Below are 16,566 nucleotides of genomic sequence, written 5' to 3' on the forward strand. Positions count from 1 at the left end.
GCAGTTATTTAATAGGCACAAGGAATTCACAAACTAGAGAAAAATGAGAAAACTCTTTTACAAAGCCAGTAGGAAAACCAGTAAGAGAAGTACTTTAACACTTTTTCTGGTAGAGATGAGGAATACAGGGATAAAGATCTTTGTTGGATAAGTAACATATATAGTGTAATAGTACCTGTCCAGGAACGACTGCTCTGGAGAAAAGCTTATTTAATTGAACCAGTTCATTGGGTGTTGTATCAAATTTCAAGGCAATACTGTTTAAAGTATCTCTTGATTCCACCTGTATCAATTGGGGAAAAAAAGAAAAACAAACCTGTGAGCAGGTAGTTCAAATAGCAGCTTACAAATTTTAATCACGTGTAGATTTACCACGAGTTTGATGAACTTAAGTCTTCATATCTTACGACTGCCAAAAAAACCCACCACCCCCCGCCAAACACACCTACCCCCTAAAATATTAGTCTACTGCAACCCCACATAAGGGCATCTGCCTTCCCACTGTTTCCAGGTGGCTGGAAGTCTCAGTCACACACCAAGCTGTAGGCTCAGCTATTGCACCAGAACTTCTGGTCTATCAATTCACTGCTGGGTACCACTGGACCAATACATGATTGACTGGTTTCACAGAACACTTCATTCTCCCTCTTCAACTCTTCTTCTCTGTTCTTCACTTACAGAAAAGCTGAAGCAACCTCTATAAATGCAAACACACTCTCTCCCTACTTAAATAAGCTTCCATTAACCTGACTTTCAAGTAAAATCCATCACTGAGATAAAAAGCAAAAATACTGAAGCAAAACAGGTCAACCACTATGACAGCAGATGGAGCATGAGCACTTTTGAGTAGGTGATTCCTGAGTAAGGAAAGGATTTTTTTGAAGCTCTTATTTTCACCCCCATCTCCCAAAATGCACTGAATATGAACCAACAGAAGAAAGCAAATGGAAGAAAGTTTTATTCACAGAGAATACTTCAGAATAAAGAATTCATAGCAAGCATTTAAGAATGGTGAAGATAATATGACAAGGGAGCATACAACCAGAAGAAGTTTATTGTGTAATGGCACAGGACTTCATAAACACCGTACCAGGAAAAATAAATAATATCAGTTAAGAGAAGATGAAGCAATATAAGCAAAGCTACATTTGTGTTGCTAAATATGGAGCACAGCTAGGAAAAAAAATAAAATCAACTGACTCCTATCTTAAATGTCTTCTCATTTGTCCCTCTTATTACATCTGCAGAAGTTATACACCTTCCACTCTATATAAATGTAAATGTAAGTATTAGACTAATTATTCACAGGTTTAATTTTCCTTCTATTTTCAGGCTATTCACTTAACTTTCCTTGCAATTACAGAAAAGAATGCTTTCTCTTAAATTCCCTTTTCTTTGCTTAATTTTCAAGGGGAAAGCAGGGAAGGGGGGGGAAGCGAAAGACAAACCCACGTTTTTCTTCATAGTGTATGTTCTACGCACAACTGTTTTGAGAAAGCCAGTGGATATCATTAGCTGACTCTGCATACCGTCTAGGTATCTTCTGCTCTTCACTCACTTCCTTAACAAAAACATGGGAGCACCATGTCTTGTATGCCTTGCCAGCTGTTGCTAGACTTAAACGTAGGTATCCTTTACTTCTGCTTGAACAACTGAACTGGGGCAGAAAAAAAAACAAACCTGAGGGTAGGGTGAGGGGAGGGAAGGAAAAGTCTCAAGAGTATACATGTTTTAATAGCTTTTGGTACTGCTTGCTCTGAGAGTAGACCTTGACCTTGCACAGTCCCACAGAAAAAGGCAGTGTTTGTAACCCAAAGACTAGAACGCTCTGTTTCCACTCCTGCACTGCAGCAGAGGTAAGTAATAAAACATACATTGGGCTAGCCTGCTTCTAGCCATACTCTGTTGTGGACTGTTCCAGTTGAATTAGTATATTCCATATAACTAATAAGCATTATATGTTTTGCTGTCAGTAGAATGTAACAAAGCACATTCATTCTTCACAGAAGCAGCAAACATTTTGCCAGAGTCGAAGAATATGTATCTACAGGTTATAGTGTTAGTTAATATTGGGTTATTAAATATTTAATATTTAATACATTTTATTTGCATTGCAAGAATAGCTGGCAAACAGAGTTCCTATTGGCTGCAAAAGTGGCATATAAAAAATAGTTGCTCCTCAAAACACATTCCCACTTAAATATTCCAAAACTTAACACTGAACATAACATTAATCCCAAAGTAATTTAGGAAAAGAAATGCCTTCTTTTTATTAACTTTTTTCAAAGTTATGTCATGTTAGGAAACACATGTTGACAGTACAAGAATAACAAAGTATAACTGACAGATATAAAGCAGCAAACTATATCCTTTATTTAAAGAAGTGAATTGTCCTGCAAGAAAAAGTGCTACAAATTTAATGTACTCTAAAGACCATTATAGTTCAACAGATAAAAACAGAGGGCAATTTGGGATAGTAACATAATTAAAGTTCACAAGTAGGAGTTAAAGAATTCTTTTCCATACAGAATTCATTATCATTTTCTACAGGTGCATTTGTCAGTCTAGATTCAATAAAGAAAAAAAGATAGGTATTGCCAAAGAAATGGCAGTAAGCTTTTTTTAGATAAATTTCTAATTTTATTATGACAATTCTTTATATAGGAAGCCATTAAGGTAAACAAAGCAGCAAACATCTCTCTCTACTAGTATTTCAGGTATGAAAGACTGTATTGTAGTACCTCTTAGTAATTCAGTACTGTATAATCACATAGATATGAGAAATAGAAGAATATTCTCATATGCCACTTTTGATTTCTGCTGTTAGTACCAATTAAAACAGGACCCTAACCTGACCAGATATGTACTGCTTGTTCCACAGACGATAACAAAACTGAGCACCAAATCAAGGAACAGTAGTGTTTCCATCAGAAGCTCTACATAATACAGAAGGTTTGCTAAAACAAGCTGTAAAGCGAAATTCAAAAGCTTTGCCTAATTCAAAAGTTTGCTCTCACATTAATGTTGGAAGACAACAGTTAGCTGCTAGGTAGATATTCCTTAGGTATCAGTTAATGACTGAAACATCTGAGATTTTAGACTAACTTATGATATAAAATAAATTGATTAAAAGCATCCAATTAAAAGCCACAACACTTAAGCCCTTTAAGAATGCATTCACTCTTCAGCCTTCAGAAATAAAACCATCTGGTGAGACCTCTTGGCAACTAAAGAGTTTATCTCACAAACCATGAACACAAGAATAGCAAATATAAGCTTCCTTTTCTTATTTGGCTGTAAAGTTTGCAGAGGCAAATCTCCACACTACATGGGATTTCAGAGACCAGCACTGATACCTCCTTAAAACAAATAAACTGTTCATGTAATAAAGGCTTCCTGAAGTATCTCCCTATATTCAAAGGCCTATTTTCCAATTCTCAGGCTTTCTACTATTTCAAAAAATAGAATCTGAACAGCCAAAAGCTGAAAGAATAGCTCTGTGGAAGAGCATAGTTTAAGAACTAACAAACTAAAAATGTGCCACCACATACCATAGCCACTCCCCAGCTTTTCCCATTTTTTTCATCATCAATTCAATACTGGAAGAGAGGGCAAAAAGTCATTCCTTCTCTCTCAGAAAACACACTTTCTATACATTATGCATGTAGCTATGTAAACGCTATTCTGAATATTAAGAATTTTACATAAATATTTGGATATTAAAGCACCATGCTGAATCTTCATGGGGAAATTTCCCCTTTTGAGAAGAGAGGGGGATGATAAACAGTGATTGCATTGTTTCATGATTTTAACAGAATGGCAAGATTTGTTACAATACAAAAAGATTTGTTACATGAAAAACAACTACCAGACATGTGAAAACACTATTTTATTCCCTGAAACAATCCGAAACAGACTTGAGCAGGCCAGCTGGTGCCCTGAAGTAGTTCAATACATATCATGCATTGGCTTTGCTTCCTTCAGTGTACTGACTTGAATAAAAAGATTGAAAGATATGGATTAATGAAAATGTAAAAAGAAAACAAGAATCGCTTATTCAGGGCTGCGTTAAACTTAATGCACGCAAACTCTGCTTTGTACAGTAACTTTTGCTGAAAAAGTGCTTCTTAAAATATAAGTAGCTTTCCTATACTCAAAAGCAAGAGCTTCTAGTCATCAACTCTCTCAGGTAGAGATAAGACACATAAGACCTTATTACCTAGTTACTTCTGCCTTAGGTGGTCACTTACATATGTATACAAATAAGTCTAAAATTCTAAGTTAGCTGAAATCAGTTTTTTCAGATATGACTAAATACAGAAAGAGTGACTTAAGATCCATATCTTCCACCTTCCTTTTCCAATAAAATCAAATCAAACACTCTTCAAATCGTTGTGTCCTTATTTGAGCAGAGGTACATCCCATTACCCCCATTCCATTTCCAGAGCACTACTTATATACCCATGTTTGCCAAGTGCACTTGTGTGCACCAGCAGACAAATAGCTTCAGAGACACCACTGACTATGGTTCAAACTGCCTTCATTTCTGTCAGATTACTAGGTGACAAAGTTATTTAAAAATGTTATTTGAAACCAATTTCTCTACTGATATTTTAATGAACTTTATTGCCATTGCATCTCAACAACTGGAGTTCGCCCATTCTTCTATTAAAAATTATACATTGAATACATATGAAACAGAGTTCCAAAAGAATTATTTAATTATTTTTTAAAAGTATTTAAAGACTAGATGTCCAAGAACCAGAAAACAACAAAACAATAGTTTAAGAGTATTAAAAGGAACTAACAAAATTAAAGAGATGAGAAGTCTAGAAGGAGGGGTGAGGACAAAGGGGAAAAGAGGACACATCAACAACTTTGGTGTTGCACCCAAGCCTTCAGATATATCAGATTATGACTATGTTAGCTAATTATTAATAGGCCTAATGCCTATAATTCACAACAGCAGGAAAACAGAACTTGTAAATATCATAAAAGCAACTTCAAAAATAATTTTAAAATTAGGTAAAAGATACAACAGATAAAGTCATATGTCATGATTATGATCCACATTTTCCAAATGCCCCAAAATTGAGAAGACTAGGACAGTGGCATGCTCAAAGACACGTGACAGACAAGAAAACAATCCCTGGCTTTGAAATGGAAGCACCAAGAAAAAAGCAAAAACTCCAAAGTGTGTAGTAGTCTAAACAGCAGGTAAATGTTTACAACAGCAATAAAACTAGCTGCACCAGAAGACAGAACAACTTTTAGCACTCTTTATCCAAGCGACTGGAGGACTGAAAGCAAAATCCACAGTTACTCTAGAAAGATATTAGCAGATACTCACCATTTATCTACTTTCAAATTAAACATGTTCAGCAAGTCATTACAACAAGAAATTCCAAGTATTCATGTGGGTTCAAAGTCTAGCAAACTTTCACATGATTGATGGTACCACAAAAACACTTGCCACCCACACCCCTTGAGCCAAGAAGGGATCAAAAATTCCTCGTTTTACCTTAAGAAGCTGACTTCAGAAGCACCAGTTTTGTTTGCAGTATGCGCATCTAACTGGTTTCTAAGTAAAACAACAACAACAAAAAAAAGAGTCCAGACCCAGTTTCCAGATGTTGGACTTGCCACTAAATAACCGGGAAAAGATCACATGCAGGAAGACTGGTAGTTGAAAGCTGAGGACTTTGGCTTAAAACTCAGTCTTAAGACTCTGGTCTACTATAGGCTTCTGTGACCTTCATTAATTGATATTAGGCTCTTCTCATGATCTGGACATCATACTCTGTGTATTAGGTGCTTATCTGTTATTTCAGGAGAAGAGCACAGCCTTCGATCCTGGGAGAGTTACAGGGGAGGGAGTGGGGCAGGGGAAGGGAAGTCTTAATTGGAGCCTCCAACACTGATAAACCATACCATCTGCCTCCATTGCTCATTTGTAATTTTTTTTTTTTTTTAAACAAAAAGTGCTTTTCCTGTGTAGTCTATAGCACTTGAGAAAAAACTATCTATACATAGCCACAATTATTTCCTGTTTCTCCTCAAAAGGAAGAGGGGTTAGAAGGCTTTTGTTGAAGTCATGCAACTGCTAGTATGCTGTTATCATTGGTGGTCAGCAGCCAACACTGCCTGCTTATGCTCCTTTACCTGTAGTTGGCTCCTCTAACACCTGTAGGCAGACACTGATTCTGTTTGTACAACATGTGTGTAACACAAAAGACTTCAAATGCAATGTTAATATAACGAAGTTATGTCAAATAAGCAATGTAAAAATGCTATTTTCACAACATAAAAAGCACTAAAGAAAGTTCTAGCTAGTAACAATAATTCACCTAAACTATTTGCTCTGTTGGTCCTTAGAGCCTGTTCACATGCAGCAGCTGTGTGCAGAAAGGGAAAACAGTTGGCTTGGAGCACCAACTGTGAATGCCGAAACAATAGATAATATCAATTTGCATCTAATCCATTGACTGACATTCAGAAAAGGAGAAACTATATTAACTTAAAAAAATAAAAAAAAAAATCTGTTCACTGTCTAAGCACTAACAGCAAAATTAAACCTGAGTTTTCTGTATCCTTTAGAGGAAGTTTAGGACTTGCTTCATTTACTTAGTACCACATCTGTTGATATCTTCTCTTTGGTGCTACATACAGAACAGTAGTTCCAAGTTTTCATGCTTTGGGAATTTTAGATTAAAATCTTTAACATTAATTGCTTTTTGGCCTTAGCTTCAAAGAGAAAATATATTTTATTGTTTATTTGTCCCCAAAGTATTTTTTTTTTTTAAATTCTGGTGGGAAGTATATTTCACCTTAAAAACCCATAGTTTGTATCAGTGAGATTCCACCTCACTCCAAACTTTAGGAATACAAATAAGCCCTTCCCCCTTAAAACCATACAGCCACTGGAAAAATTAACACATTAAATTATCATTAAAAAAACAAAGCAAAAAAACCCACAAACTTTTCAACAATACTGGGGGGGGGAAGTCTGGTTTCTACCTTCATCCTTCTACTACTTCTCAAAGCAGCAACACATGCAGACATATAAATACATGTGTGTGGGTACATATGTGTGTGTGTGCTGTTGCTTTGAGAAGTAGCAGGATGAAGGCAGAAACCAGACATAAGTTCATCTCTCCACATGGAATAACGTCATAAATAATAACAGTAGCAAGTTATCACAATAGTTACCAGACATCTCTTATGCATATAGCGAGCATAAGCTCAGTTCCTAAAGGTCAGGTCCGTGTATTTTATTAAAACATATGTGCACAACACATAACCAAAAGCTCTGAAAACTCAATGCTACTTAAATACTTCACGAGTGAAATATACAGCAAGACCAGACACAATATGGCATCTGTGAAGCTGAAATGCACCATGTTCCATAGATGCAACAGGCTCCTTTAGAAGCTGGACTAAGTTCAAGACAAAAAGTCCTTGATTCTTGTGAATTGCCTTTTTGACTCATGAGGAAGTGATGCATGCTTCAGTACCTATTAAGAAAGTTATTTTTGCAAATAAACGCCCAGCTACTGGAACATAAAAACCTGCAGAAGTACATGACAACTTGACACAAACATACTATTTTTAAAAGGAAAGCTTGGTGCTTTAGCTTTGCCTGGAATCCTACATACCAAGGTAAATGCATGCACATGGTAGCAAGAGACAAGTTAAGGGATTTACTGACTGGATCCCCAGTTCTACAGAGTGACACCTGAGCATTTTTTCCAATTATTTCAGACAAAATGGGGTTAATGTAATAGAAACAACAGTCACATATACTTTACTCTTCTTCAGCTGCTAGAACCTAAGCAGCAGAAATTTCTTTTTTGAATTTCAACTTCAAGGAAGTGTTTAGTATAGGCTAGAATTATATTCAAATTCCCAATACAAGCCACACTAATGAAGTGCTTCTTGCTCCAATACACACATCCTCTGCCTCTGTCCAAACGACTATCACAGCCTTCTCAGTAGTTAAGCCATAACACAGCTTGGCTTAATGTAACATTAAGAGTTAAGTCTCCCGCATATCTCTTATTCTTGGAATAAGAGAACACCAAAAGGTCAAGTAAAGACTTTATAAGAAGTTCTCATTTTTATTTTATCATGTCCGACTGCAAAAGCATTCAAAGATAACTGTGACAGACTTTCACTATTTTAATGTCAACCCTATAAGCATTATTTATAGGCTTAATTATATTTCCAGTATATAACACAAGACAGATACTTCTCACTTCAGTTTCCCTTAGTAACCACAAATGTGAAAAGCTGACTGCAGCACAGTTTGAGGGTCATTTCAAGAACAGAACAGGCAGAGAAAGGCTCCATTTTCAGATACTGCTGCAGAAACAGATCAGTACAGTAAAAGGTAATCTATGAAAATTATTAGAACACCAGAAGGTCAGTATCAAGATATAGCTTTTCCCTCCCCAACTTTATTCTGTTATTTCTCCTCATGTCAACAGTTTATTAATAATGCTGAAAGCAGGGAACTTGCGCATGATTGTATAATTAATGTTATTTACTATTTCTAACTAGTTATCTAAAAGTGAACCAGTCAACAGATTGATTAGCTTGTTTTTTTTGAAGAAAAAAAAAAAAGCATTACTCAAGTACTACTAGCTAATTCCCAATCTAATTCCTGTCAAAATCAGCTATCAGATACACAGAATTCTAAGATTAAAGGTAATGCACATTACTGTTTTGCTTACATTTTGTAATGAAACTTTAAGTCTGCACTTGCTATGCAATGACATTCTAACAATAAAGCAGTAACTTACAGAATATTCAATAGTCCCTTTAGGCTTTTGAAAAGACATTCGTCGCCCATCTTTCTTGTCTGGGGTCTTCTTCTGGCCAGTGTCTGAAAAAAATTGAGGCAACGTGCGTGTTAAGTTCATTTTCCTCTCTCAGTACTGTCACAGGCTGCTGACTACAGCCCCGTGGGCAGACATCTAATTCACCAGTTACACAGCTTGCTCCCGGTGACTGTCTAACAGACAACCGGCTGCTATAATAAGGACTTCATTCCTCTGCAATGCTTTAAGAATTTGACCAATATAAACAACTGATAACTGGGAATCAACTAACTGCATAAGTACTTGCTGCTATCCAGGAAGCTATTGATGAAGGAAGACTAAATAGCAGACTGACCCCATCAGGCAAGCAACATTTCTGGAACTACTCTGTTTAATTGGTTTATCTCATACCCAGTCTGCTTTCATCTAGAGGGGAAATGATCTAGAGTTCCTGTATGTTTGATTTAATCAGTTGGGATTTTTTGTCATTGTTTGATAAATATAGAGTATTTAAAGCTTTTTTTATAAAACAAAGAGCATTAGTGTTTAACTTCGCAATTATCCTGTCTGTAGCAAACACATGGAGCCTGTACATAAACAATAAAGATTCTAAATAAAGAAATAACACAAGTTAAGAACTGTTCTTTCTATTGAGGCATTATATTTTGATGACCTCCATTTCATAAGCCAAACAGGCAACAATTTGTATCTGAAGTAAACTCTACTATTTTATACTAATTGGCTTGATATTTGTGATAAACACAATGCAACAGCGAACTTAGATGATACAACAGAAAGCATTTAATTCTACATCTTTAGAAAAGTGTTTTTTTAACATATCCATTTATATACACACATGCATTTTTTTAGATGAATCTCGTAAGTAAGGTCTCTGTCACAAGACCCCCACCTTCAACAGTTAAATATCTGCTATTAAGGAGCTCAGAATACTTACGTGAATGAGATACGTTAAATTTTCATGCTACAACAGGATTAGTTATACTCCCATTTTGAGACATTCAAATTTCTGTTACCATAACTGAATATATTTAGTAAAATATTTCAAACCAAATTGAATAGAAGAAACAAACCTTACAAAATATATTATTTCAAAGTATTTTAGCATGGCTAGATTGAGAATAGAAAACATACTGTATGTCTATTTAAGCCTCACCTGACATAGTAAGGAAACTTGCTATAAATTGACAGCAGCTTTTATGCATTATTATTTTTAACTAGTATCCTGACTGCAACAATGGACAAGAGACTAGATAATACTTGCACGAATTTCATATACCCCCTCCCAAATTTCTACATGGATAGTTGAAACTATTAAGATATGAGAGGGGAAAAAAAACAAACACCAAAATCAACACAAATAACACAGGAAGTTCTGCAGTGCCAAAAAATAAGAAACAAAATACTACTACTACTAATAATAACAACAAAACAAAAACATAAACCTCAGCAAATATCTCACATTTGCTATATAGGGCAAGCTGCAGAGGACAACAATAAAAGTGATTTCTAGCAGACTAGCAGATTCAACATAGTACTCTCCTGGGGTATTCTTTATATAATAAAGAAATAAACATTGGACTAATTCTACTTCTTTTATATATTGAAAAAAGTCTGAGGAAGAATGTTTCCATACCTACAAGATAAAAATTTATCTATGGATGGTATTAATTATGGTAAGTTTTTATAGCTATGAATGACAGTCAAGACTTTAAGCCTACTTTTAAAAACTCTCCAGAAATTCTGAAAATCTAGGCACTGTAATTCTGCATCCAGCTATATTCATTCAATACATTAAAAGGTATTTCTTCCCTTATTTACTAATTGCAGCTTTTAAAAAGTTACCTAAAATAAACCTTTATTTCTGATTATATGAACAGTTTTTAAAGACACTACAAATGTCTCTAGGGGAAATTAAGCCAACTCAGTAATGAATAAAATACACTAAAAGTTTGTGTGTAGACTTAACAGTAGCCAACAGTCTCCTCTTCCAGGGCAAGTATTTTGTTACCAAAGCGTCTACCTGACCTTGCAACACAACAGGTGCCTCCTCAGCAAGCTACTGAAAAACTGCAACAGCTGCTTGACTGTAGCTGTTCCAAATTTTTCAGCCCATATCAAACCTTTGCCAGCAGTCTAATCATCTTCTTTCAACAGCAGTCTGGTTCAGATACTCCTAAGCAAAAGTCAAAGGATGCAGGTGAAGAAAGACTGATCTCATCCAGGATCCTGTAAATGCCTTAATAATCTATACACTGAGCACCCCTATTGTAGAACAAGCATCTTCTTCCCCTGTCTGCCCCCACCCCCCCACTATCAGACAGAAATAAAGACGCCCCATACTACAAATGTATATATGCACTTCAATTGTATATAGCCCAGTGTTGTTTGCATGGGTTTTTTTTCCTAGCCCAAATTTAAGTTTCCTTTTGCTTCTTACTGGTTCATGTATAAGTGTCTAAAGAGTTTGCAGACAGGTTTCACTCAAGAGGTCAAGATAAGTTAAGTTATCTTCTCCCTCTTCAGTAGTTGAACAGTAGAATAAAGCCTTGTACAAATAACCACTTCTGTTCCTCATGCCAGAAATAAAAAAGGAAAGTTATTTGTTCTTCAGGGCAGAAGGACCTGCTGCTTTAGACTTCAGAGCACTCTGGTAACTTCAGGAAAGCAAGAGCAACCAGCAGGTAGGGGTGTGGAAGGAAGGTCCCTGTTGGATGCGCCTTGGAGGAAAGCAGACATCAGGAGAACTCCTACCACAAATTCCCCAGGGGCTTATAATCTGCAGTTTTTAATCTTTTTTCTTTTTTTTTTTTTTTAATGTCATCCCCTCCATACCTAAGACAGTAGTAATTCCTACCCTTCCCATCAGTGCCCACTTCCATTCCTTCCCTCTGTGATAGCATTATTTCCTCCTCACTATATGGATACAGGATTCAAGAGTTTCATAACCCGCTGTGACTAAGTCCCCCGAGTCAAGAAGAGCTGGAGGCAGGCAGTGCTGAGCTGTGTGTGCGCCGACTACCCAGCTGGCCAAGCACCGGGCATAGCTATCAAAATCCACACCTCTGCCCACAGCCCCAGTGCTTGAGCTGTCTCTTCAGAGAACCCATCCGTTTCACCTAACACCTCAGAAACAAAGCTAGGAGGTATTTCAATTGTGAAAATAGGTCAGAGTAGCAGAGACATGAGTTCAACCTCCCTGATGGCATACTGCAAAGCCTCCAACTATCTCTCACTGAACGAGCAGGCTATTTATTTTTGAGAGGAAAGTGAGTGCAACTTTCAGCCATCCTTGTGTTCTAGGAAGCATGTGAAAGGGGAAACAGCTGCCAGCATAGGATACAGTGGTCCGAAAAGACCTCAGCACCAAGAAAAATCAGTCTCATCCTTTCATTTTACTTATTTTCCTGATGATAACTCTGTTGCACACAAGCTCATCTTGTTAGGTTACCCACAACCATTACCTCATTGGCCAGCAGCACCCAAGCGAGACTACCAAAGGCTGATGTTCTCAGACCACAGGTATAAGAAAAACCTGACACCACCGACCATGCTGCACACAACCTCAAGAGTCAACAGTAGCTTGTTTAACAAGGGGATCTGTGGTGCTAGGTTATCAGATCTCTAGCTGTGCTGTTTTAGACACAAACAAGACCAGACCTTTTGTAACATCAGGGTTGATGCTTTAATTCTGAACTACCATTTCACAGGACTGGACCTCCACAACAGCTTGAAACACTGAAGTGAAAGATTACATGTCAGATCCACAAACAACAAGAAAATATTTAAACTATCTAGGATTTAAAAGACTAGAACTAGAAAGATGCAGAAGGCAGTGTTCAAAATGACGCCAGACCAATATTTAGTCTGAATGCATGCATACAGAAACTTAAGATTAAATGACTGTAGCATAAGAATGGTTACACATGATCATCAACACAATCAGAGAGAAGTACTTACTGTTCCAACATATTTATACAAGATAGGAAAAGGGTTTTTAGGAACATCATGTTTTAGGAATATACAATTTTCAATGAGGCAGCTTTGACCTTAAAATATGCAATAGTCAGTGGCATTATTTAACTGCAATTTGAAGACAACTGAAGTTAAATTCCAACATTTATAAGGAGGCTTCTACAAACTGCTTCTGTATGGCCCTGTGCCACTGAATTTTGGTTGACTGAAAATATTCCTGTGGTGCTGCTAGTTCAAATTGACAAAAGACTGATATTTCTTAGTATACCATCTGAGCTGAATTGTAGACCTTAAGTTTTCTGCTTGCTGATGTTTCTAGCACATACTTTGGACTTTGGCAATAAGAGCTGATAAAGAGAACTCAAGATTTGTACAGTGAGTAACAATGCCATGGTACATGCTAAGAACTGCTTAGGAGTATCTTCAAGCTCCACATAGAGCAAAATGTACTAAATTTTCCTTTACGCTACTATTTTTCTGCATGATAAGCTTAAATCTCAAATAACTTGCAATGTTTCTCAGTTACTGATCTATTCATTTCAATGTTGACAGAAATTATAAAGATCACTTTTTCCAGAGGAATAAATTGATAAACCAAACAAGTATCCTCTGAGATAAAGCAAGTAAGCTGGACAAGTCAACAATTAATGCAAATTGTTTACAATTAGTAACTGATCTTATTATGGTCAAGAAGATGAGAAAAAGAGGATTTATCCCCCTGACACCCCCCCCCCCCCCCCATGAGAACTGCAAGTTATGCATTAGATTTACATGTGTTTAAGAAAAAGGCAGAAGCAGCAACCTTGCTAAATGCTTGTCTAGGACACAATTTTTCACAGGATCTTAAAAAAAAAACATGCAGCACATATGGGCTGAAGATTTTTAGAAACCGAATCACAACAAAGTAAGGAAAAAAAAAAGTAGCCTTTCTTTGAAATATTCTCAGAGACATTGTTATTTAGCAGCACATGAAACAACTATTTGATAAACTGAGAAAGCATAGATATTACATCTTTATTAGATTAGTTCTGCTCAGTAACAATTAGATCTTTATTATCTATTCACATAAAGAAACAAAAAAGATTAAAGTAGGAAATCTTTAATTCCATAAGGCTTGGTGACTTGGGTTTCCTAATAGCAGGGGCTACATCTCAGTAGAGCAACTGCCTCATTGACCCTTCTCCCCATCCTGCAGTTAGATATGCTTATGCTAATTACCAGAATATTATTTTCAGTTATCTTCCAATGTCTTAGGAACAAGAAACAAAGAGGCCCTAATAGCCTACAAGATGCTAGTAGCCTCTAGTTTTCTAGCCAAAATGGTAGTTTTCAGACCAAGGCAGTGTCATAAACAATGCCCCCTTTAGCCTCCTCTTGCTAAGCAACTGCTACTTATTCTGTGATTCAGTCTGAGTAAGTCATGCTCTCAAAACTCTTGATCCTTATCACTGCTCTCCACATGATTCTTTTGTTCACATTTTTCTCAAGCAAACCCCCAAACTAAATGCATCCAAGACCTCTGAAGTGCTGATGCAACATTAACAACACATCAAACAGCTTTTTCCCGCAACATAGATTCAGGACTACTTCAAGTTCATTTTGTGATCCCCCTAACCCATGACCCTCTTTTCTGCCATTCAGTCAGCTGCATAGCACGTAGGCAGAAATAATTAAATGCATGATTTCAGAATGAAAAAAAATTCAATAGAAACAACTTTAAGGCAGGCCACTTCTCCAAATGACTAGGAGACATAAAGCCAGCTCCATGCGTGACACTCCTGATATGTGTGCATCACACAGGCTTTCTTCTAAAATAACATTTCACATTTAGGGTAAACAGAAATGCTTCACCAAATTTTATGCCACAGCATGTGTTCACAACAGTAAGTTTCCTTCCCAGTTCCATCTGAAACATGTATGTATACAGTTTAATACATTAGAGATTACCTAAGTGCAATCTCTACTTCCTGTACAACCTCTCTGCGGACCAAATTCATATATTAATGAAAACTTGCAAAAATCATGGCTGCTGTACTGAGGCAGCAAAGGAAGTCAACTTTTCCAATTAATAATTATTGTCCACCTCTTTCAGGTATTTAAGCCCATTTAGTCATATATCTTCAAGTCTACACAATACCACACAAGCAGTTTGACCATCAAGCAGCAATATCAAGCTATCCTTAAGACATTTCAGAATTTACACTTTGCCTTATCACACTTAAGCCAATGGTACCTAGTTTTTCTATGCTCAAAGTCAGTCAGGTTATCCTAATAATACAGCAGACTTGTGCACTACAACTGCTCTGCTAACACACACAGAGACCTACTGTGTATGTGAAATTATACCCAATGCTTCAGTAAACATCTTACTGTACAAGTTTATTGCATTAGGTTTGCTGATGACATCAAACTGGGGGGACCAGTCAACATACTTGAGGGCAGGGTTGCCATTCAGGGGGACCTGGACAGGCTGGAGGAACAAGCTGACAGGAACCTTAGGAAATTCAACACGACAACAGTCCTCTGCATGGGAAGGAAGAATCACCTGTGTTGTACAGGCTAGCACTGCCTGGCCAGGGACCAGCTCTGCTGAAAAAAGCCTGGGGGTCTTGGTAGGCAGCAAGTTGAACATGAGCCAGCCGTGTGCCCTGGCAACAAGGACAGCCAACAGCATCCACAGCTGTATTAATAGGAGCATAGCCAGCAGACTGAAAGTGCCAGAGAGAAGCAACTAGTCTCCTTAACCTGGCACTCAGACTGCTTTTGGAATACTGGCTCTAGTGTTCCTGTCCCTCACCCCTACAGTCCCTTTTAATATAAGACAGACACTGATAAATGAAAACTGATAAATGAAAACTATTTCAGTGATGGGCCACCAAGGTGTTTAGGGGCTGTGAGAAGAGGCCAAGAGAACAGAGGTTCTCCAGCCTGAAGAAGAGATGGTTTTGAGGGACTGTAACAGCAGCATCCCATACCTTCTAGATAGCTTCCCCACAGGTGTCAAGATGACAGAGCCGGGGCTCTTCAGTGGGAGAACAAAAGACAACAGACATAAAGGACAAACAGCAGAGCTTCTGACTGGATAAAAGGTAAAAATCTAATTGCCCAGAGCAGTTGTGCGGTTTCCATCCTTGGACATTTTCAAGGTCCAGCTGGATGAAGCACTGCGAAACCTAGCCTGAAGTCACAGTCTTCCCTACTTTAAGCAGGGCTAAATGGTCTTGACTGCAATTCTAGTTACCTCTGTTTCCTCCCACATTGTTCTGGCAGGCAAAGCAGATGTATGAGGCCACCTCCAAACCAAGCCAGAAGGAGATCCACACATATAACACAGCAAAGTGTGTTACTTACTGATGAACAGAATGGTATTATTGATACATGTAGTAAGTTGAAAGGCAGCCAGGAGCATGCATTAAAACAAACATACAATACAGTCAATGGATACCAGATTACTTGAATAAACTGTACTTAGATTAAAAACTAATCTAGCAGACAACTGAAACAGATACACACTGAACTTCAGTAAAACATCTGATACATGTGGGAATCCTACTGAACAGTAAAAACTGGAGTAAGAATTGTAAACTATGTCAAAAATTCACTAAAGGGGAGAGTGAAATAGAAACTAGCAGAATGGAGGGGTATATCAATGAGTTCCCAATGGACTAGTTTTTAAAACAGTTCAGTTTCACATCAGCAAACAAACTCCCAGCACAATCAACAGCAAAGGCTGGGCAAAATGACACACAGTGAA

General features: G+C 37.3%; 1 protein-coding gene across 11 annotated transcripts in view; it reads right to left on the reverse strand.

Moving 5' to 3' along the window:
- OXR1 (oxidation resistance 1) overlaps positions 1-16,566 on the reverse strand; it is a 305,392-nt gene that overhangs the window by 68,118 nt on the left and 220,708 nt on the right. For 9 of the 11 annotated variants that reach the window (XM_030010976.2, XM_030010971.2, XM_030010973.2 and 6 more), the window contains 2 exons: positions 8,802-8,884; positions 176-283 (listed from right to left, as the gene is read on the reverse strand). In XM_030010976.2, coding sequence (XP_029866836.1) covers positions 176-283; positions 8,802-8,884 — 191 coding nt within the window. The remainder of the gene's footprint in view (positions 1-175; positions 284-8,801; positions 8,885-16,566) is intronic. The other 2 variants (XM_030010979.2, XM_030010981.2) reach the window with 1 other exon arrangement.

Source organism: Aquila chrysaetos, chromosome 4 (assembly GCF_900496995.4).
Source record: "Aquila chrysaetos chrysaetos chromosome 4, bAquChr1.4, whole genome shotgun sequence".
NCBI lineage: Eukaryota > Metazoa > Chordata > Aves > Accipitriformes > Accipitridae > Aquila > Aquila chrysaetos.